Genomic DNA, 25,030 nt, shown 5'->3' with positions numbered 1-25,030 from the left:
TAGATGTTTCAAATACTAACCCATGACCTCTTACAAGTTTCTTGCAATTGCCTTCCTCATTGACTATATATTGCTATACAATTGTCTCTTACATTGGTTATCTCTTGAGAAGAACATTTTTACAAGACTACTACATAAGGGATATGCACACATAAGTAAATAAATAAATTTAATCTGTTGGTGTTGGAAACCTTGTACCAGTTAGGTAATTGAAAAGTAATTTACCCGATTTGAATACAAACTGTAAAATACATATACATTTTATTTTGATATCTTTTTTTAATCACATGACAGGAATTGCACTTAACATAAATTCACTGATCACATACATGTATGTAACGTTTGAAAACATGGATATTTTTGGATACACTTCGTAATTCTGAAGGTTTGTAATTCCGAAACACGCAAATTGCCTATACCTCGATGTTCGTTAATCCAAAAACGTAAAAGGGTTCGTTAATCCGAACATTTGTGGCGTTATTCCGAAGGTTCGATAATCCGAAAACGAAATAAGGTTCGATGTTCCGAAGGTTCGTTAATCCGACAACGAAATAAGGTTTGTTGTTCCGAAGGTTCATTAGTCCGAAAACGAAATAAGGTTTGTTAATCATTGCATTTTCAGACTAACGAAGTAAACGAACCTTCGGAATTACGAAAATCATTTCGTTTTCGGATTAATGAACCTTCAGAATTTTAAACAAACATTCGGAATTACGAACCCCACTTTGTTTTCGGATTATCGAACCTTCGGAATTACGAACCCCACTTTGTTTTCGGATTATCGAAGCTTCGGAATTATGAACCTTCGAAATTACAAACCTTTGGAATAACGAAGATTCAGAATTATGAATGTATGCAATATTTTAATGGATTTCCCATTTTACAAATCATGTTGCAGCATTGCAGTCCTATACAAAAGAAGTTGGGCATTCAAGTAGTCTAATAATTCTGAATTCATCAAAAGAGAAACCAATTTTCACCTACTAGAATAATACCATCCATGACCTTTGAACTCATGGTCCTTTCAATCGAATTTGATAATTGTCAAGCTCCTATATGCACAAGCATACCACCGCCCACAAATAAGAACATATTGATGGAGGACTAGCAGTCAACTTTGGAAAGTAGAGATATCTTACAAATCTCAAGAAATACTAATATTGATTCAAAGGCTTCTTTTTTATCCAAGTACATGTAGTACAGAGATGCCAAGTTCAAAGACCAGTTATGCGTGAGATTTTCTGTGAATCTGAGTGAGATCACAGACTTTGTGTACAATGTATATGGGGATAGGCTGTAATAGTTGCGTGAGACAGAGATTTGAGGGGATGAACAAGAGTCCAAATGCTTGAGTCTCACGCATAATGCGTGAGACTTGGTAGCTCTGGTAGTAACAGAATATTTTTTATTAGATTTACACATCATCATCTTAACATCAAAATATAAGTTTTAAAACATTATTTGAATACACATTTTAATCAATCATCTGGTACAAATTCGAAGTATATTTACACACATTTATACATTAATATCAGAGCAAATATATTCATATATATTTTCATTCATTTATTCTTAATAACTTTAAGAATGCAACAATACCAAAATTCAACAAAATAAACATGCATGCATATTGCCAAATATTTTGATGTGGCTAACTCACAATCACAAATCAGCCTTCACCACTATTTTCAATAACTAATTTTGTACAAAAATGTGAGCAATACTATATGTGTGATTTTATGCATGTTCATCCCTGTTTCAAATCATATAAATATATGGAAATCTAAAGACCTTCACTGCTGTATGGAACCAAATGCATGTCAATATTTAGTACTTGGTTGAGCAAAGGCTGCTATTGTTAAGAATAGAAAAAAATATGTCGTGCAGTATAAATAACACCAGTTTATAGTCTTTTCCGAACAGACTTTTACATCAAGTGAAAATGCCAGTTGTAGTACCAATTTTGTTCAAAAAGAGAATCCAATCTAATGACCATTCAAGTGTCTATATGTATGAATAAAAAACATCTTCAAAAGGATTCTAGATGAAATCAGCAAAACAAGCATAAAAATTAAAGCACGATTTCAGGTGTTTTTTCTACGTAACAATGATACAATATCACACATGTGCTATCTGTATTGGTGATCTTCAGTCTGATTGTTTAGATTCCATGATTTCACAAAGTTCAGGGGTGGTATTCTGAGATCCATTTTATCTCAGATAAAATAAAATATTTTATCTCCGTTAAAATCAGTGAGATAAAAAACCTTAAAATCTCTCCGAATTGATCTTCATTTTATCTCTGTAAGACACACCTATTTTTTAATCAATATCCAATTAGAAACGCACTTTTATAGCTCTCTCATATCACTCAACCAATGGAAATCCATTCTACTAGGAGGAGTGGCGAAGGAGTGAGATTGCATCGATGTATTGACTTCAAACACGCTTGCACTACACGCTTGCGCATCTTTACAGAGATTTCTTTTTAACAGAAATGACAATACACTCATCTTTTATCGAAGTCTATATAGAATCTTTTCAAGCATCATTTCAAAGACAATATAAGTCAAAATGTCTTATGAAATACTTCCTAATTGAAGAGGAATAACGTTAAGGTGTTGTTCTCAATAAATATATAATTTTTCTTCATTTTCATGTCAACAGTTGAAGTTAATTCACCTACAAATATTGCCGAAATCAACGTCGCGGAGATAAAATAGCCCTTACCCTCTTTTAAGTCTATTTTATTTTTTTCTTCAAAGTAACTTGGGCGCAAGCACATCACCCGCGTTGCAATTTCAAGATACACAATGAGTTTGTCTACGCAGCCACTGCTCTGTTGCGTATCATCATAGATACGCAAGATAAAATTTTGAATTTTATCTGAGAGATAAAATGTCATCTCAGAATACCAATTCATTTTAAGAGATAAAATAAAATATTTTAAATATAAAATGACCTCAGAATACCACCCCAGTTAATCTAACTCTACCAGATCTGAAATTCTATTGACAATTAACCTCAATTTACAGACTTTCTCATAAAATCAGTGTTTACTGTAACTATTTTCATTCATCTTTGAATATAAAAAATACATTGTGAATATTGATAAAAGAAAGAAGAGACATTCAGCCTTCTATACATTAGACTGAAATCATTCTTTTATTTCAAAGAAAATTCAGACTCACATAGGAGAGAAGAAACATTAAAGATCGCTTTATGTTCAAGTTTAGACAAAAAGTTAGGGTCAGGACTGACAGAATTTTTAGCAACATAATATATGATTGTACACAGGTAACTCTATCTAGGTCAAATCTCCTGGGACCAGAGCAATCTGATAGACTTGGGGAAAATTATATGGTACTTAAGGGATATAACACACATTTTGAATAATCTGGTTAAAAAAAAATACTTTGACTTAGGCAATTATTTGACTTATGGAAGGTTGACTTAGGCAGAATTCCATGTTATATTATGGTTTTGAGGCCATGTTGAAGGTTTGGTTCACTGTGTATATTTTGATATCTCCATCTGCATATTATGTACAAAGAAAACCAGATTCTTATATTGTGTTATTCATAAGTACAGTACTAATTTCAAAGAAAAAAAAAACTGAAAAAGCGATGTTGAACTACAAAAAACTTCTATTAGTATTACAAGGTATTCTACCTAGCATTTGATTGGCAACAGTGTATACAGATCTTAAGTATGGTATTTATCACAGAATTTCAAGAAGTGATGATGAAATTCAAGTGGTTTGTCTAGGTAAGCAGCGTGACCAGCATCTTTCAACATAACTATCTCATTGTTCTTTAGATTCTTCAGAGCCTTCAGTGATTCCAGTCCAAGCGACTCGTCTTTTTCTCCATAAATAATAAGGGTAGGTACCTGAAATAAAGGAATCAAACACGAATTCTATATAACAGGTGACTAATCAAAAAGACACACAGTCTATGAAATTCAATGCAACTTAAAAAAATCACAGGCATTATACAATCCAATAGTGGACCATTGATTTTGAGTTAATTATCAAACAATCCTCCTTTCTAATGGACTAATCTTTAAATAGTGTAATTGATTGTTTGAAAAAAAAAAAAGGATGTGCTATTATGAATTGTAAGTGTGTGACATGCATTAAAAAGCATATAATCTGTTGATAGAATACTAAAATTCTGATACATAAAAGTAATACTTCCTGCACAAAATATTAAAAGTTGGAGAGCTCAGTATGCACATAAAGACAAGTGTTACTTTTCTGGGTTTTTTTTTGCCTACTTAAAAAGGTGATTTATCATAGTGAATTATCTAAAAAAAACATTCTATTTCCATTATATTTTCGTCCAAATTAGGCAAATCAATACCAAGTATTTTGTGAAAATTTGGTCGAAAGCATTCACAGTATTAATGAAGACTTGTAAAACAAGAATTTATTCTTTCATTATATATAATTGGTTATTTTTATGTAATGTACTTTTATTGGTATTTATTTTTCACATTTACTTTTGTTGACTGAATGAGTTTCAAAATTTCATTTGAATAATTATGAAACAAAACAAAAATAGAAAGTGAAAGGCTCGATGTGGAAGTTTGATTACATTTTTGTTAAAAATACAATTTCTGGCTTTCACCCAGTAAATATGATCACACTGATCGATCTCATAAATAAGGCAGAAAACATCTTGGAACCAGCAGGATTTGAGCCTGTCATCTACTGATTGCCGGTCACAGCGACTCTACCACCAGTCCAGTTGCCCCCCCCCCCACTATTAAAATGCCCTGGCTGGATTTATATTTCCCTTTATTCTGAAATTTGGATCATACATGAGTACAACCTATAAGCAGTTTCTGTGGGGGGAAAATCTTAACTGGGCTATTTCAGACCAGTATATACGGGGGGATCTCGGCCACTGATCGCACGGTCGCCGCAAAAATTTGCATGCCCGTAGAGCCGGATGTAAACTACAAGACTGTATGGTAATTTTTTTTTTAAATTAATTCTTTATATTTTTTATTAATTCATTATGCAAATAAGCTTATGAAATTTGCCCTACATTTTGTTTTTTGTGTATATTTTTGCCTTTTACTCAATTTATATAGCTAGTAGAATGCTGATTTTTGGTTGGAGCATCAATTATTACATTTCTAACAAATATCTAAAAAAAATTGCAAAATATAATTAATTTCTTATGTATTCTATTGTTTTTTAAATTCTTATGTATTTCCTTGCTTTTCAAACCATTGTTTTTTATTGTTTTTTTTTAATGAAATTTGTTGGGGACCATTCTGCGATCATAAATAGCATAAAATAAATCCATTTAAACCAACAAAAGTAAAAATAATCATACATCTATGATTTTTGGTTGAAAACACAATTTGCATCAATTGTTTTTGTACATGGAATCACGTTTTCGAGCAATTTTGGGTCTGACATGCACTTACAAAATGTTTCAGAACTGCGTCCCCGAGCGTCGCAATTTCGGTCACAAAAGATGCGCAAGACTTGAAAGTAAAAAGTCAGAGAGCAGCGCAATAAAAAAACTTTGCGCCACGGCGAAGTGATGAAATTTGTCGAGGGGGGTCAAATCGACCCCCCCCCCAGTTTAATAAGGGTTAAATAACTGCTTGAGTAACTCCAATCTATGGTAGCAAAGAGAGAGTGGGGGGGTTTCTGGTTTCCCTTTCCCCCCTACATAAAAAGAAATTGTGTTTAGGATAGATTTCAGTTCACCAAGGTTAGTTCTTGCCCTCAGTAGGGTAGGATTTAATAACAAAGTATAATGGTAGGATAAAATTCTTGAAAATCAAAAGAAAAAATCCTTTGACTGTTCTACTGAACTACAACAATCATCAAATGACAACTGAAAACAACCAAATCATAAACTGTGATAGGTCTTGCAGTCATAAAATTTATGGATCTTGTGCCATAAATATGCCCTTCCTAAAGCAATCTTATTACAAATTTATGGATCTTGTGCCATAAATATGCCCTTACTAAAGCAACCTTATTACAAATCTAACTTATCACAGAGATTTCAATCATTTCTGAGTTTAGTTCTTACCTCAATGTTATTATATTCTTCATTCATTTCTGAGTTTAGTTCTTACCTCAATGTTATCATATTCTTCATTCATTTCTGAGTTTAGTTCTTACCTCAATTTTATTATATTCTTCATCTGAAATCTTGGAAGTTCCAACAGGAGCCACTGGGACATAAGCTTTGAAGGCAGCTTCATTTGACTTGAGGAATGGGATGGAGAAAGATCCACTCATCGATGGACTGATGATAACTGCTTGCTTCATGTCCAACTTCTTCATCAATTCTTCCATGAACTTGTCATTGCTTTCATGAACTTTCTTAGATTCGCCATACCCTGAAGCAAAGTAATAGTACAGATAATACCATTAGTAATAAAGTATGCAGTGATTCTTCCCCCAATCCCCACCTGATTGTCATATTGATATGGACTTTGGTTTTTAATAGACTTTGCTCTTGACTTGCAAATTCCTAAATATGAATTCCCCCCCCCCATTATTTCACACTTTGTTGTCTGTTAAATAGTGTATAAAGTGTTCAGTGTCAGAATGGTTCACTGCAAGTGTATGCTTTGCACTAGGGATACATATTGTTATTGCCTAGTGAAACAACAGCTTCATCCACTCCCATCATATAGTGTTCCATAAATCTTTGTACGCACTATAAAAGTTTGACATTTCTCATATCACTCACTCAGACTAACAAAGAAATACATATTACTAATGAACAAATAACAATATTATATTCTGGAAAGGTTTTTATTAGTAACATTTTTCAAACACAAATTATGCATTATATTTAGTTAACTTATTATGATTATATGAATTTTCACTGAAAAAGGTAAAGCACTCACCTGGCAGGTCAATAGCAACAGCCCTGTAACCATGACAAGCCATGTAGTTTAATGTACCCAAGTCTTGCCATGTCAATGATTTAAATTTCATTCCATGGAGAAATAAAAGGTTGCCTTTAATAGGCTCTGTAGGTGGAAGAACCTGCAATAATAATTGAAATGCAGTCAAAAATAGTTTTGATTAATGGTAATTTTTTTTTGCTACAGGGTTGCAGAATCCCCCAAAATTTTCATGGTGGAAACTTTCCATGGAATAAACAGAAATTTTGTGGGATATTGGAAAATTTTCAGGAATTTCCAAGAAATGTGAATTTTCACTAATATTCATATACAGGAATTGAAATGAGTAACCTGGCAAATAATGCTTGATTGTGCTTTGTCAGCAAGTTTCCAGCCAAATATTATGCTAAAACAGTCGGACAAGACAGAATTTTAATGAATACCGTGTAAAAGCTGATTTACTCTAGACTCTATAGTGGCTGAATGCTATGTATGTGTGATAGCAGTACACTGCTGATGCTTTACACAAGGGAAATACAGTGTTCATGGAATGATACCTATTAGATATGCTGATCTCGTTGCAGATGTTGAAAATCATCATAATTGTTATTAGCATTATTATAATAATCATCAACATTATCAATATTATTTTAGTATCATTATCTAATTTCTCATTTATTTTTGTATAGCTAAAGTGAGAAATTAATGCTGTTGGTGGCGTTAATTTGATGAGTACAAATACAGATTGCTGGTTCAAGGTCAAAGTTTATTTTAGTTATATTAACCCTGTTAGGATTATAAATATGGGAATAAATATTTTGTTCATTATTTTGGAAATACTAGATCAAATTAAATGAAACAGATATGAGACAGTCATTTGATATCACAAAAGATATACAAAATTAATAACAAGTTTCTCAATCAAGTTCAAAGGTCATTTGAGTTCATCAATGTAATGCATGTTTTTTCTCCCTTTGTGAAAAATTATTCATCTTGGTTGCTTTCAAAGTCAACACGGCTGCTATATGAAATTGCATAATGCAGGCAAGACTGCCAGAGGTCTCCCATAATGTTGTTATTTCTTCTCACCCCCCCCCCCTTTTTATTGGGGGAGGGGTGGATGGGCATCTCAGAAATAAACTAGTTAGTAAACAACATGGTTGGTTCCCGGACCTTGAGTTTTCTCATCAAACAAACAAGCCTGTGCCATAGCTGCTGGGGATTAGTCTACTGCACAGTAAACCCTCCACTCAAGGAAAGTAGTCTGAATTTGCGGCCTAAGCCCCCTTGTGTTTTAACAGAAAGTAGGATTTGTGCTAGTCTTGTGTATCAAAGATGAAATAAGGGTCTGGCAGATTGACAAGCAGACACGTCATCAAATCAAGATAAGTTACAATGGTTGCAATTTCACATGTTCAGGGAGTATTCATACTTTCTTCAAATGACATTCTGGAGAAAATTTCACATTTCTGATAATACATGTAAGTAGAAAAGAAATAGTAAGTGGCTGTCATCGACTGTTTTATAAAATTGAGCGAAACTTTAAAATGCCATAACTTTTGCATTTTTACATCAACTTTTTATGAAATTTTGGGTGTAATGCTTGTTCAATTTTTCTTGTATTCCAGGCAACTTTTTGTTGGGACAGACTTATTATTTTTATACTAAATTTCAGAGATAATCAAGAAGTTTCAGGAAAAACCCCAAATGTACAGCCTCTAGCTAAAATAATATGTATTTTTCATAAATATCAATACAAATACAAAGGGTAAACAAGAGACTTTGGTCTCTGTTTCTTGCAGTAAACCTAAATATTCCATATTTAAAAACACATACACAATGACAGTTGATAGTGGCAGTTGTTTATGATTTTGAAATAAAAATTGAAAGATATCTTTTCATATAATTAACATGATTTATACAGATAACTTACCTCTCTATAATAAATAACTGCATTATCAAATACATCCAAGAATCCTTTCTTCTGAATTAATTTAACATTGCTCACTGCTTCACTCTTTAGGTCTTCCCAGTTCATCTTTGCTTCTAAATCAATCTGTTTACACGCCTGACTGGAGTCTGCTTTCCCCTTCATTAGTATAACAGAGAAACATTAGTGCATATCACCCACTCTACACTTTTCTCTGGGAAAATTCACATACAGATATACAGTGCGTATCAAAAAAAAGTTTACACTTTGAAAAAGCCCTGGGAATTTAAAAATATACAACATGTGGGTAATTTTTTCACATACAATACTGGGTTTGCGTCTCATCTATCCAATGAAAGTAAAAGTTTTGACAGAATGTTACACTTGAGTGAGCACTGTCCATTTTTGTAAAGCTCGCAGAAATCTGTTTGCGCAGAAATGCCCGTTTGTACGCTGTGTCAAGGGGAAAGGGTGAAATCAAACTTACCCTGCAAAACATTTCTCATTCTTTTCCTTGCACTTTTAGTCAGTTGAAATAAAACGGATACATTCAAGCATTTACTAACAATTTTGCCACCCAAATTGACATTTTAACACTTAGTATACACAACTTTTACCCTTTTTGTGCCTGCTGGATCTGAGGACATAACTGAATCTGAACCAAAGTTTATATCAGACATCTCTAGCACTTTTTCACTAAGTTTTTATCATGTAAAGTGGGTTTACATTTCATTTTTTATTTAATACTTGTTTCTCCACACCTTTTCCAAGCTTGACAATGATTAATAAAATGAAAATCAAGCCTAAGCCATTTAATGTAAATCACAGCTCAGTGTAAAGCAAACATCGTCCCGATGGCCTCAATAGGCGGTGCTGCACCATCCCGAGTTTGCTCAATCTCGAGATTTTAGCCCGATCAGCCCTCTTCGCGATTAATCTCGAGATTCAAGAAACCCCGTCTTCACCATCGCACGAAGAGCGATTTCTGCTCGAGCGAGGCAACAAGCCTTTTTGATTGGGGCGGGGGGGGGGGGGGGGGAGGAGTGGTGTTTCAAACATTTTTATAACTGATTTCATTGTTTCTCCTTTAAGTTATATATGATTTATGCTGGTATTAAGTTAGTGAAAAATGTCCAAATATGAAATGTAAAATATTATGTGTTTTGAAATGTTAATTTGAAATGTTATATATTTTTGTTCATGGAATCAGAATAAAACAATATGAAAAAAAAAAAGCCCGATATTCCGAGCATGCGCACTTTCGATCTTGGAGTTTCAACTGCCCGTGCTTTTGAATAACTTCCCGCGATATGCAACCAAGTACATGTACTCTTTTCACTAGCACTTTCGCCGAATTCGACCGTTGTTATGCAACAATCCTCTCAGCTCAGCAGCGCTATAATTATAACCGAGTGAAGTATTCTTCGTTTAATATGATGGCGGAGGAGGCAACGACAGAGGGGGAGAGAGAGAGAGAGAGGAGGAGGAGGAGGAAAGAAATGCTATTTGCTCACATTTTGCGAAGGAATAAGACGACACTGCTGTCAGTATTGTTATTGACTATGACCATCGTCGATAAAGAGCGCCTCCCCCCGCGCCTCCCCCATCGGTCTGGTCTCTCCCAAAATCCATTCACTGGGGGGCTGGACACCATCGTTGCTGATTGGGGAATTGATGAACGCTATTCGCGATAAAGTTGACTTTCGCAAGCGTTCGGTACAATCACGATGTGTTTATGTTTTGACCAAGGCGGAAATGGAACGCGAATTGCATTATGGACTGAAGGTCATGAATAAATTAACCCGAGTGCGTCTGCACCTACGAAATAGCGCGATAATTCGTAAATAGCGCGCTATTTTGCAAATAAACCCGAGTTGACTTGGGATTGCAATCTCGAGATTAATCCTACGAACTAGCGCGATAATTGCGTCTGCATTACAAACAATCTCGAGATTTTTCAGATCGGGATAATTTGCCGGATCAGAAATAGCGCGCTAATTTGAAAACTCGGGATGGTGCAGACGGCCTTAGTGTGTGGGGAGTGGGGTGTGGCACAATGCACTCCTCGAAGTGGTTTGGGCAAAGAAACAAGTTAAATAGGTAAAAGATATCTTCAAATCAATTTTACTAGCTGATTTCCACGTGTTATTCATGATTAAGGTCTACTTTCATTCGCATAACTTTTTCAAAGTTCTGCGCAAATCATTTTTCACTAACTTTTCAAAAGTAAGCGGTGCTCACTCAAGCGGAAATATTTTTCGACAGTTTTATCTTCATTTGCTTAAATGGACCTGTACCAATGTTAAAATGTGGAAAAATCTTCAGGATCTTACAAATGTATAATTTTACAGGATTTTTTCTAAGTGTAAACTTTTTTTTGATATGCACTGTACAGTGTACAGTTTGGTGTGTTTCAAACTTGTGTGCTGTGTTTTAAGTTTATAACCTTTTAATTTTATCCGACATATGATTTGTCAATTTCATTTTTGGGTCCAGACCAGGGTTTTTAAACCATACCTAGAACATCACTGTATAGAACATAGGTAGACATGAGAAGACGATCACAAAAACTGAGATTTTCACATCAATAGCAAGATTTCAACCCTATCTCCATCCAGGTAACAATACAAAAACAAAATAACAAATTTAACTATAAATGAAACGCCATCCAAATCTGAGAGCTGGAAATGCCATTTTACTCATGGAGAAAGGGACGGTTCATGTGACGTCATGTAATGGCATTGTGTTTTTTAGGTTGTGTACAGGCACAGTACAAACCAACGTCCTCTCCCAACATAAATTTTGCCCTGGAAGCGTGGTTATTTCTAAGTCTAAGATTTTTACTTTAATCAGAGGAAGATTAAGGAAGTAATATCATGCAATGGATATTCCTTTGTACAGTATATCATCACAAAGATTATTAACAAATAGCTGCCAAGGGAATAAAAAGGGAAACAAGTTTAGTTTGACTTATTTTTATACCAATATACAATTAAGACATGGATCGTCATGTCAAGGGCCCGATCAGGACAAGGGAAAGGAGCATTCTCTAATCTTCCACGTAAACAATGCGCCTGAGTGCATATGGATGCTAGCACACTGCTAGTTACGTGTGCAAGCAAAAAAAATAACAACAACGGGATCTATACAAAAACATGTGCAATCTCTCCGTTCAGCAAGAAAGAAAAGAAAAAACATCATATAACCTACCGTAAACACATTTTTCACAATTCTAAGTCAGCAAATTGTTATTCATAGTGTGAACTACATACATGTACATGATATGAACAATCGTACATATTGTTTCGGGATATAACTTTCATCCTTTTTAAAAACATAAGTACTACAAAGTTAGTCCATAGCTCTTGCATTGTTTTGTGTGCACAGCCAGGGACATCAATATTCTAATGCCATGATGTGACGTCACACGAACTAGCCCATTTATGACTCGGAGTTTTCACGCTCATGGAAGAGGCATGTTTGGGGTATTTCAATTGAGGATATCAAAAAGCCTGACAGTCAGACCGCAGCTCGCGCGATAATGAGCATATTCACGAAGATTTATTCAGCGGCCCTCTAGCGGTCTCCGAAGGAAACGTGCGATCAATTTGGCTTGATTTTCCCAGTGATTTGGAGGGGCTGAAGTTATAGCTCTGTACTGGTCGCTAACTTCAGTTTACGTCGAAACGAATTGTGGTAAGTTATTCTCAAGGCCTTCATCTACATTTTGATATATAATTTTTCATATTTCGACATTTTCAACCTACCATTTTTACCTGTTTAATTGATGCTTATTTTAGTAATATTTTAACTACGATTTTGTAGTCGGAATTTCACTTTTGGTTCCTGACTTTGCTACATAACCAAATTGTTTCGATCGGGGTTTTTTATAAAGAAGAAAAGTCACTGTTCAAAATATGTCAGAACCAATTTGACGCAAACTCACCTTATATTTTTATTTTAGAGAAAATGATACCCTAAAAATCAAGAAATTTACGTTTTACCCGGAAGTAACCTTCGCGTTCACTCTACGATGGCGCGAAATAATGCTAAAATTGCGTTCGTCGCGGGTTGGTAGGATTTCGTCTTTGGTCCCATACGTTGAAACTTCTGTAATGATGACAGATGGCTCGCATTATTTATGTGACTGTGGACGGTGGACCTGTTTTTATTTGTAATTAAGACTTAATATAAACGAAGCTCAATAAGTAGATGTCTTCTAAAATTTATTTAATGATTATCAGGTTTCCGAATTCCATCAAGTTTTTATAGATTGAGATATTTCTTGATTTATGTTTAAAAAAAGTTAACCTTTTTCTTAATAATTAGGCCTAGTCGAAGTTGAGTCCCATGATGATTTTTGCCACAGGCTGCGGTTAAGAATGAAATGATGATTATTTTAGACAGTCTACTCTATAGAAAATAAACAATTTAAAGTCAACTAAAAAGTTTGGTACTACCGTACTCAGTAGTATTTATGAACCATTTTGTTCAAATAAAAAAAATGTGGCTGTCGCAGACAGTACAGTACTACGTGTATTAGTCTAGCTCTTACATGTAAAATGATTCATACATGTACTTTGAATGATTATTTATTAATTTAGATTATTTATCTCTTTTTTTGTCTCTTCTCCACACAGATCTGCACACTTGCTGACTCTGGTCCCTGCTCGCTACTTCATTCTGGGAGATGATCCATCATGTACTGGTCGGACTGATTTGGACAAAGCCAATTTTCGTTTGCAAATTTTGAAGTGATAATGATACAACAGAAAATTGATCTTTATCGATATTGGAAACAAGAAAATTCGAGCACAGTTTTGGAGAGGACTAAGAACACTGACTTTGATAGGAATACAGCTTGACAAAAATAAGAATACACAATTTAAAACCAAAGAACAGTTTTGATGTTACTAATGGTGCATTGCAAGAAACTTTCTACTCATTCACACATTCCAAAATCAAGGGTAAGTCCTTAGCTTAAACACAAACATGTAGTTGATTTGCAATTGAACATAAGTTTCTTGCAATGCCCCATAATTATATTTTGTTCTCAAGCAACTCTGTTAATGTTATCCAATGTGCTGAAGGTTTAAGTGTTTATGTATGTTCACAATTTTTTCTCAAGTTATATTTGTCCTTTTAAACGGTATTCAAATGTGGTTACGCTTTGTTTTTGTTTTCCACAGTAATTATTGCATGTGCGCACAGAAGTGAAATATATGTTGCAAAGCACTGTGTGAATGTTGTGTGATCATGGAGCTATGGTGTGATGGTATTATGATTACTTCATCATTTTTGTTGTAAGACTGTAAACCTGGTGGATGTGAAGGAGTGGCCTGGATGAAAGGAAAGTGAACATGTGTCCAATTACTGATTTGCACACTTTAAGACAATTTTGTTCGTGGATAAATATTAATGTGCATTCCCTACATTCCATGCAAAGAGTAAAGGTGAGGTCCACCCCAACAAAAAAGTAATTTGAATTTAAAGAAAAATAAAGTATTGCAAAAAATTTAATAAACATTATGATTCAAAATTTAAAAAATAATTTTGACATTTAGAAATTTGCCTAATTTCATTAAACAATTATATGCTCATCTTGGTCAAGGTGCAAATTACAGAACTGATTATGTCACACACACATACACATTTGTGTATATTTTTGTTTGATACCTGTTCACAGTTCATGACATGTATGTTTTATTTTGATTTTCTTTGACAAATTTTGAGAGATTTTAATTCCTCCATTAACATTTGTAGTTTCCATGAATGTAACCTATTGTGACTCGATGAAGAGTTTTTATAACAAATTTGCTAAAATTGATATAATAAAATGCAACCAAAATTTAGAAAGTAATGTGATGTGAATGACATAATCAACTCTATTTGCATACCATTGTTTTGTGTATATAACTGTTTTGTGTTAAAAAAGGGAAATTTCTCTATTTATTCAAAGAATTTTTTGTTGATGTGCACTAGACCTTTAACTCACTTCCCTTCCCACCTCTGCCCAAATAAGTGTAATCAAGAACCTGAAAATCAAGTGATTAAGAAGAAGTAAGATTTATTCATAGCTCCATGATTTAATAATACAGCCCTAAATAGAAATTCACGTGAAAGTAAAAAAAAAAGAGAATAAAGCAGGGTAGGAACGGGGGAGGAATATGATTTAAAGAAAAAGCCAAAATATCTCCCCCCCCCGAAAAAAAAACACTCCTTCGGGTTCGAACCAGGGTCCCTGCACACGTCAACCAAAGTGCCTACGCAAGTCGCCACAGATCGCTTTCGTACCACTTCCGGGTTTTTTATGCTATATAAAATGTTGTAAGTTTGTGCGCCGCTGTTGACCAATCAGAACGCGTCGGCAATTGTACTGCAATTCCAATCATTTTGTGATGGACATTGCCGTGGTTTTTTGTGGTTCCTGACTTTGCTACATCATGAAATTTCATAATTTTTTTTTAGTCGTAAAGAAGAATGTCTACGCTTTACATTGATTATAATATCAATTTGACGCAAGTGTGATTTTTATGCAAAAATACGCTCCGTTTATTCACACATATTTCTTGAAAAAAATCCTTTTTTCTAAGCTAAATATTGGTCTTCAAAATACGTCAAATGTGCATTTTATACCCTTTTCATAAACCTATCCTCCAATTAGCCGCCTAAGAGTAATGCGGATAATTCAATAAAAATTGCGTTCATAAACTCCGAAAATAAGCCGCATTATTTTTACGAGCGCCCGTCCTGAAAAAGGGGGATAATCGCCATGACAACTGGACACGCCCCCTCCGATGCGGTTGTGTTGGAAAAGGGTGACCTTGTGACCGCACCATGGCAATTATCCGCATAATTTGGAAATGCGTTCATAAACTCAAAATCTTATCCCGATGCTGCTATTATGCGGATAATAGCAGCATCAGAGTAATGCGGATAACTCTTGTCCTCCTCCAATTTTACGACCAAATTATGCTGCTATTAGCCGCCTAATTCATTTTAATGGGGTTTATGAAAGGGGTATTATTCAATTGATCAGAAATTTCAAAGCTTTATCTATAAAATAAGACCAATTTTGTGAGGAATAAACGATTCTAAGAGCAAAAAACACCGATCGGAAGGTTCGTCTTCACAGCTCATTACGTATGCATAACCACGGACGGCTATGCATACCGCTGAATAAAATAGAGCACTTTCGGACGGGCTGCGGACTGACTGCTGAAGATCTTTGTGATTTAATATGTCAATGAACAGGTATAAGATTTAGGCTTTGCTTTTTTAGATTCCAAACTTAGAGATATTTATTTCCTTCTAATAATATTAATATCATTTTTTATTACGAAAAAAGCGCATATTTAATATAGGTGTTATGAGTCCTAACTCCTACCAATGAACCTGACCATGGCATTGTTTGTGAGAAGGATATTATTGATTCTTTTCTCTCCTTGTTTTTCAATAAACTTCCTAGGTCTGCTGGAGGATTTTTGATTGTTTTACATGTAAAGAAGGTAGATAATCTCCCACTAAGTGATTTTGAAAGCGAATTTATTAAAAACAAAACAACTCTGAAACTTAAAAACTACCGGGACAAAGGGCTGTCAATGAATGCATGATGCAAAAATACGAACCAAACATGTATACGGGCATGCAGTAATGCCAACGAAACACATGAAGAGTTAAAAATGCAAATAAAAACCGTAGTTCTTACTCAGGTAAATAAACATACCGGTAATTATGTTTGCAAAATTGAACCCCTGCACCGTTAAATATGAAATCTGTGATATTTTGAAGCATTGAGTACATGTAATACTTAATTATTCCAGAATCAGTATTAACTATGATTCTTACCTCTACTATGGCTTGTGCTCCTTTGAATAAATCTTCAGATGAGTCTTCTTTCTTGGCAAATATCTTGCTTAATGAAGCTTTTTGGTCAGACTTTTCTGAAGGGTAGTAAATAAAGATGATGGCTGCTATGAAAAGGGAGGTAAATCCAAGTGCTGCTGTCTTGAATGATACATGCCGTAGCATAGAGCCCATCCTCCCAGTCTGATTGGCTGAATGCATTAGCTTGCTGAAAGAACAAAGTCCAAAGACATCAGAAATTACCTGGGAAGGCACTGAGTGGTATACATGAACATTGTGTGCTGATAAGGCTAAAGGTTGAACACGCAGGAAGAATTGATATTTAGTCACTAGTTTGGATAAACTTTGGAATCACAAGTTCCTGTTAGTTCAAACAGTCATATACTTGATGTCTGAAATATTTAAGACAGATAAATGATGGGTTTTGTGTACTAGAAGTTCAAACTTTAATATATCAATAAATTGACACTCAAGCTGACTTTTCTAAAGAAAAGCTATAGAACATGTGGCATCAGTGTGGATGCAGACTATTTAATTAATGACTTGGGACACTTGGGAATCGGTAGACAAGTGATGGATAGAGAGAACAAGGGAACGAGATGATGGAGTGAAAGAATGAAAAATTAGATAATTTTGATACTGTTGCCAATAAGCCCTCCCTCCCCTCAAAATGAGTTAGGGTTGGTTGGTCACTGCACTACTTTTATTTTTTTTAGGTATTAGATCTTCTTCGTGTATTTTTTACATGATTATAATAATACTGCTAATTATCTATAATCACCTAATAAATTTTATTATTTGTGAAATGATAATTTTCATCCATAAATTGTTCTTCAAAACGGCATCTCTAAGTGGATGTACATCATATGTAAGCGATTCAAGGGATGACCCTATTTGCGTTGTGTATTTGGATCGAGGGATCTACACGACATCGGTGTTACTAATGAAAATTAGTAATTTTGGTCACAAAAGTGATATTTTAATGATTTTTCAAAGTGTGTGCCACTTGTTCACTGCTACCACCCTGCCTGTGGGAATCTACAGGTAGGACTAGGGTATGCCAATGTTGTACAGAGCACACACTTTAAAAAAAATCATTAAAATATCACTATTGTGACCAAAATTACTAATTTCCATACAGTTGCAATTTATTCTTCATTAGTAACTTGGGAGTAATTTTTGTATTCACCAGAGCGCTCAAAAACTTGAATTTTGGGCATATTTTTTTGTACGCCCTCTAGTGGTGGAAAGTAATATGGCAAGAAAATTTTCATTTTTTGATCTCTATTTTTAATTAAGAAAAAAATAATTTAAAGAATCAAATTTGAATAAGAGTCAAGTTGTATGAATAATAGGTGTAATGAAACTGTCAGTGTAAAAGAATCAAGCATTTGCCCCAAAGAAAAAGAGAAAATAAGCCAAACATTGCCACCCTTATTTTGCCACACATGGAGATATAAGTGAGAACAAGGTTATATCATAACCTTGTTCATTGAATGAGTGGTGTGTGCTATGTATACCTAGTTGTTGTGTATCCGGACGGGTTGTGTGTCCGGACGATCAATTGTAGAATGTCATTTGGAAAAATTTACCAGCGAAGTTTCATCAATTTTTAGTACAAAATGTTAGGAAATATTATAAAGAACAAAATAGAAAATGATTACAAGTAATGAATTCATATTTTTAGTGTAATCCACAGACAAAAAAGAAGGCTTCAAAAAGATTAAGTGTCCAGACACCCAACCCCCCCATCCTACAGCATTGGCATACCATAGTCCTACCTGTAGATTCACCACGGGCAGGGTGGTAGCAGTGAACAAGTGTCCACAGGCAGGATGGTAGCAGTGAACAAGTGATATTTTGGGGAATATGTCAAAATCTTGAATTATGCCGGGTTGAATACTACTAGTGCCCATCTGGTACAAATAACTTATCTTAAAGAAAAAAAAAATTGAATGTTTCAACAGTGCAGTAGGATATCGCAGACAAGCACTCCTAGTACCAATGAGGTCCAAACATTACATGTATGGACCTCATAGGCGACATCAGTACTATTTTTGGGTTAGAAAAGTTTGAGCACAAGATATTTCTATATTTACATCACAAGTACAAGTTATATTGGTTTTTTTTCTTTAATGCTTGATTTTCGAGTGTAAAAGCATTGTTAGCAACAACAAAAAATGAAAGAAAATAAGGGAAACTTACATTTTGATGACTTTTTCCTGATTTTCTTGGCAGTTGCCCTTCACTGCTGACTCGCGATCGAAGCTGATATGCAGATCACGTGATACGCGTTCTCGTCAGGTGATCGGATGGTTACTCTTTTCGCCAGATGTTGATAATTATATATTTCATAACGCAGCGTTCATCGCAAATTTAGGTGAAAGAGATTAAAGTTAAACAGCGCAAGCTTTAATTTTTTCAAAAATAACGTTTAATTGATTGCACAAGTTTCGCCTCGGACATGTAGGATCATTTGGTCCCATATTGGCATAACTACGGGGGGGGGGGGGGTGTCCCTACCACTACCGTCCACAAGCCAGCAATTATCTTTTTTCTCGGCTCCCCCCAGAAAAAAGGAACCAGGGTTAAAGAGAAAGAGAATTATGATAGAGGAACATAAAATACTTTATTTTTTCAGCTTTTACTGCATCAACTTATAGTCAAATATTAAATGGGGCTTAGAACATTTTTTTTCAAAGTCAATTAATAAAAATATTCCTCCTCGGGATTTGAGCTTTCATCATGATGAAATATCAATCTTTTTCATGATTACCGAAAATACTTAAAATGTCCAAAAAAAATTTATCGGTGTATAAAGCTATAGCTGATACCTTGCGCCCGCCTTAATTATTTTAATGTTCAGATACAACTATGCTTTTAATGAATTCCTAAAAACATTAATTCTCAGATCATTTGTCGCAATCGAATGATTTGATTGGTAAGCTAATGAATGATTGTTATGATTCATGAATTGTTTAAAATGTGTCTCTCTATCAGTTTTGAATATTAAAAAAAAAATGTCAGCTCGTGCTTTTTGCTTGCAATATTTTGATTAGTAAGAAGTTCTTGTGTATGCGAGTTTGATAGATAAATAACTAGAGAGAGGGGGGGGGGGGGGGTCCCTCAGCTACTTGTCCTCGCTTATTCCATATTTTTTTATTATGCTCGTGTTGTGAGTATTTCAAAGTCTTTTCTTTTTCTCACCCTTTTTATTGTCTCGGAGCTTCCCTCTATTTCTTTGCTACGATGTATAGCCCTTCTTACTTGTTTCAATTCTTTTATGTTCTCATTTCATTGAAAACATAATTATTAAACTCACGTAGAAGACTTTACAACGAAATTTTGATATTGTTTTTTCTTGTTTGTTTGGCTTTCTTTTTTCTTCTCCTCAGTCCTTCTTTTTCTTCTTAGTTTCCCTTTCCTTATTTTCTCTTATTTCATTTCAACGTCCGACAAGTCCTTTCATGAAACGCTCCCCCGGGCTCCGTAACACAAAGGTTTGCGATGGATTGCAAATATGAAAGAAGCGCACTGATTGGTCCCTGGTCAGCATTTTAAACCAAATGCGCGTGTAACATTGATATTGATTGGTCAGTTCATTTAGCGATTGATCGCTAATCTTTGTGTTACGGAGCCAAGATCTACATAATTCATGCGGCGCGTGCGCAATGTTTAATAATAAATTTTTGCTGTGAATGCAATGAATGTCATCAAAAACATAATCTCACAGATCAAATAATGCCAGCTCGACGCGCAAAATCAGAAAAAAAAATATTTTCTGCCCTGATAATTTGATAACCCTAACCTAACCCAATTTCTAAGTATTTTTATCATAAACAGGATAACTATAGACAATGATTGAAATTAACTTTATATTCTTTTGCGGAAATGAATATACAGTTTTTGATAAAGAACACAGTTAAAGTGTTAGAGCGCGATTTATACCTACAACCACTAAATCCTGTCATTGTCGGTAAACATGAAGCAGTGATTCCATCAGCTTACGGTAATAATTTTTGCAACACGGGCGCCAGTCCGAGAAACAGACAGGCATTTGCCCAAACGGACAACATCTCAACCTCTACACATTTCTTTTTGCACGGGCACATAAAATCTCGACGTAACCCATCACATTTCTCCCTATTTTCTCCTCCCTTTTATTTTCCATTAATTTTTCTTTCGTTCACTTTTTTCTGTCCTCTTTCCCCATAATTTTTTTTACCCATCACATTTCTCCCTATTTTCTCTTCCCTTTTATTTTCCATTAATTTTTCTTTCACTTTTTTTCTGTCCTCTTTTCCCTTCTATTTTTGTTCTCGTCTCACCGCTTTTCCTCATCCCCCAGCCTCCGACGCCCGTGCAGATTCGCAAACAATATCAAGAGTATGTCTACTTGCAAGGGTGGAAATCTCTCCCCAAAGGTAGGGGGGACCAGGGGTTGGAAAATTTGACAAGCAAAAAACAAACAAACAAAAAAAGAAGGTTTATCACCCCCTAAAGAAGGTCATCTTGACCAAAAGAAATTTGACAAGCAAACAAGCAAAAAAAAAGGGGGCATCCCAAAAGTAAGATCGTCTCTTCCAAAATACATGTTTTATTTCGATTTTGAATGAAATGACCAAAAATAGTAGGGGGACATTTCAATGTGCCCCCTACTATTTTGGGTGAGGGGGACATGTCCCCGGCCCTGGAATTTGCGCCCATGTGGGTGGGGGTGTTGCACCTCCCTATCGGGATCATATCACAGCTATGGAAGAGTGTTTACTCACTGTGATTTCGATCTCACACATATGAAAAAATTGAACTGCTATGCCTTGATTACAGGCCAAAATGGCTAACGATTTCTCCGCGGCATTAACAACTCTCGTAAGGGGCGCTCCATTTAAAAATAAAGTTGCATGAACAGCTGTCTATGGCGACAAAATTTAAGGCAGAATTGTTGCCAGAAGCGTGGGAAATTTGCAGAAAATTCAAGAAAAGAACCGGTGAGTACCGATTTAACAGTAATTACGTATTCATTAACATTTATTGAATCATAAGAATAAAGATTTTTTACGGAAAGAAAGCTTAGTTCTAAGCTAGGGCGGCCCAAATGCGCGTGAGTAAAGTCCCAGTTTCTTAACACGGGTAAGTATTGCGGTGTCGCCTAGAGTGAGACTACCCCCCCCCCCCGGGCTGTCAACTCAACTGTCCGACTAGAGGCGAGCTCTCCTGTCTCAACGTCTGTCTGCGCCTGATCCTGAGGAGCTGGGGCCTGTTGCATGACGAGATGAGCGATACGTAGGAACGTCCTAGGACCATTCTTCCGAGATAGGAAGATTGGCGACAAATCAGCGCTTTCCGTTTCACGAAGGCAATGTTGTCTTTCAAGTCCGCGACATCGTTTAATATCGATAGTATCGAAAAAATATTTAGTCTTCATCGTCACCTGAACTTTTTATTTTGGAATGACGACTTCTCATAAATTCATTTATTTCAATAAAAGGAGATGAAATGTTTTATTTACTAAGTAATTTCAACATTTTATTTGTTCAATATTCTGTATTTTTATAGCATACTTATATACAGTGATAATTTTGCAAATTACGTGTTAATATGTTATTTGTAGAGGTAAAAATCGGGTTTGAATGGAGTAAACAAAATCAACAGTGTCTGATTGTATGAGACTAAAAAGGAAAATATGAGAGGCTGCGTGTGAAAAATCAAATTTATTTATTTTATTTGTTAGATATAATGCAAGAATACAAATGTGAGTATTTAGAGTATAAACATACCTCAGTTGCATGATAACTAACCGAAGACAAGGAACATGAATATTGCTGCAAACATGTCCAAGTGAATAAAGTCCTGCTTTGCAATAATAATTAAAACATAGAAAAAGTTGTGCAATCCGCAATGGAATTCAAAAAATACTATTAACAGAAATAACGCTAAAAATTACAACGACCATAAACGTGGTCATATTTAAAGTTGATCACTTAATTTATAGAAGCTTATAATTATAATAATATAAGATTTAAGAATATACAAAATATGTTCAACATTTATTATTTTAACATGACATAATATATAGGAGCCGAAAGGGGCCTACCCTACGATTTGAAATGCGCCTATTCGCATGGACTTTCCATAATATTTCATTTGATAAACTTATCTTCATTTGTAATTATTGTAGTATGGATTCGTAAGCTATATGTCTAATCTGTATCTTAAATTAAATTAGCTATACTGCAGATTTTGTTTGTTTCACCGTATGACGTATCCCAATCATAATGAAAATGAAATAAAGATAAATAAATGATTTAGCATGTTTAACATCTTAGTTTTGTATTCCTTTTTTTTAGCTGAACGTTATACTTTTTTCCTTACATAATTTCTTTTAAAGAAATTGTTTTCAAGTTGTTTAATTGTCTACAATGAGAAAGCATGAGCGGTCAGAGAGATAGTGCAGTGCTGCCCATTTCGATAGTTCAAGTTTATTTTTTTTAATGGAATAGGGGTGGGGATAGGATCACTTGTTCACTGCTACTACCCTGCCTGTGGGAAATCTACAGGTAGGACTATGGTATGCCAATGTTGTCCAGAGCACACACTTTAAAAAGTCATTAAAATATCACTTTTGTGACCAAAATTACTAATTTCTGTACAGTTGCAATTTATTTTTCATTAGTAACTTGGGAATAATTTTTGTATTCACCAGAGCGCTCAAAAACTTGAATTTTGGGCATATTTTTGTGTACGCCCTCTATTGGTGGAAAGTAATATGGCAAGAAAATTTTCATTTTTTGATCTCTATTTTTAATTAAGAAAAAAATGATTTAAAGTATCAAATTTAAATAAGAGCCAAGTTGTATAAATAATAGGTGTAATGGAAACTGTCAGTGTAAAAAAAAAAGCATTTGCCCCAAACAAAAAGAGAAATTTAGCCAAACATTGCCACCCTTATTTTGCCACACATGGAGATATAACTGAGAACAAGGTTATATTATAACCTTGTTCATTGAATGAGTGGATAGGATGGAGGGAGAATAAAAGAAAACATACTAAAAATTGGGCCTACATTGCCCCCAGATATGGAAGCTTAAAAGTGCCACCGAGATGTTGAGATAATTATCTCGGGAAGTCGACATCTTGATAGCAAAATATAAGATGACGAGATCCTGGATCTCATCATGTTGACATCTTTTAGAAGAGATGTTGAGATGACAAGATCCCGGATCTCATCATGTTGACATCTTGTAGAAAAGATGATGAGATGATCTTGTCATCTCAACATCTCTTCTTAAGATGTTGACATGATGAGATCCAGGATCTTGTCATCTCATCATCTCTTCTACAAGATGTCAACATGATGAGATCCAGGATCTTGTCATCTCATCATCTCTTCTACAAGATGTCAACATGAAGAGATCCGGGATCTTGTCATCTCATCATCTCTTCCAAAAGATGTCAACATGATGAGATCCAGGATCTTGTCATCTCATCATCTCTTCTAAAAGATGTCAACATGATGAGATCCGGGATCTTGTCATCTCAACATCTCTTCTAAAAGATGTCGACATGATGAGATCCAGGATCTCGTCATCTTATCTTTTGCTATCAAGATGTCGACTTCCCGAGATAATTATCTCAACATCTCGGTGGCACTTTTAAGCTTCCATACCCAGAGAAGTTAAAATGACATCCGTTTCGGTCGTCTTGTCGACCTGAAATTGATGACAACTAGCCCCCATATAAAAAATAACTTGGCGCCATCCCAGATAAAATGCATCATCAACCCCCTAAAAAAATGTTTAGAGGTGATATGTCAGTGTGGCTTGCCGTAAACGCATTTTCTCTCAATGCCGACGGTGGCGGGCGGTGTGCAAAGAAGATCATGCCTACGTAGGACATGTCTGGAGGTGTCTTTCCAAGGACCATTCTTCGTATCGCCCAAATCGGCTTTGTGAAACAGTTGAGCGATATCTATATCTCGTTCTTACGTAGAATGGTTCTACGAAAGACCATTTCATGCAACAGGCCCCTGGAGTCCGACAGACACCGGCCGAGGCCCAGCAGCTCCCAGCTGGAGCTGCACGGGCCAGAATCGGTCCCTAAGTAACGCCTAACGGCAGTGGATCTACGGTGATATTAGGTACCGGGATGAATTTGGAAACAATATATAACCTGTGATATGTCTAAACGTATGATTTAATCACTGTAGCTGTATTTCATTAAAAAGTTTGTTTACCTTGACTTGTCTTTGAAATATTTTTGATGTCGAATTCGAAGTGAGTGCCACGTTCGATGGAGGAGCTTATGAAATGTTGGAAGGTCTAGCGCCATCTCGCGCCGCCAAGC

General features: G+C 35.2%; 1 protein-coding gene across 1 annotated transcript; it reads right to left on the bottom strand.

Moving 5' to 3' along the window:
• Positions 1 to 1,385: 1,385 nt before the first annotated feature.
• On the bottom strand, positions 1,386 to 25,015 carry LOC121410205 (protein ABHD14B-like). The gene is made up of 6 exons (XM_041602131.1): positions 24,921 to 25,015; positions 16,670 to 16,895; positions 8,825 to 8,980; positions 6,892 to 7,033; positions 6,155 to 6,375; positions 1,386 to 3,891 (listed from the first exon to the last, which is right to left on the bottom strand). Exons 1-6 carry the CDS (start codon positions 25,013 to 25,015, stop codon positions 3,706 to 3,708), a joined length of 1,026 nt encoding a protein of 341 aa, XP_041458065.1. The 3' UTR covers positions 1,386 to 3,705.
• Between the last annotated feature and the right edge of the window lie 15 nt (positions 25,016 to 25,030).

Source organism: Lytechinus variegatus, chromosome 3 (assembly GCF_018143015.1).
Source record: "Lytechinus variegatus isolate NC3 chromosome 3, Lvar_3.0, whole genome shotgun sequence".
Classification (NCBI taxonomy): domain Eukaryota; kingdom Metazoa; phylum Echinodermata; class Echinoidea; order Temnopleuroida; family Toxopneustidae; genus Lytechinus; species Lytechinus variegatus.
Note: the sequence above shows the minus strand (reverse complement) of the source record. Positions and strands in the feature narration are given on the sequence as shown.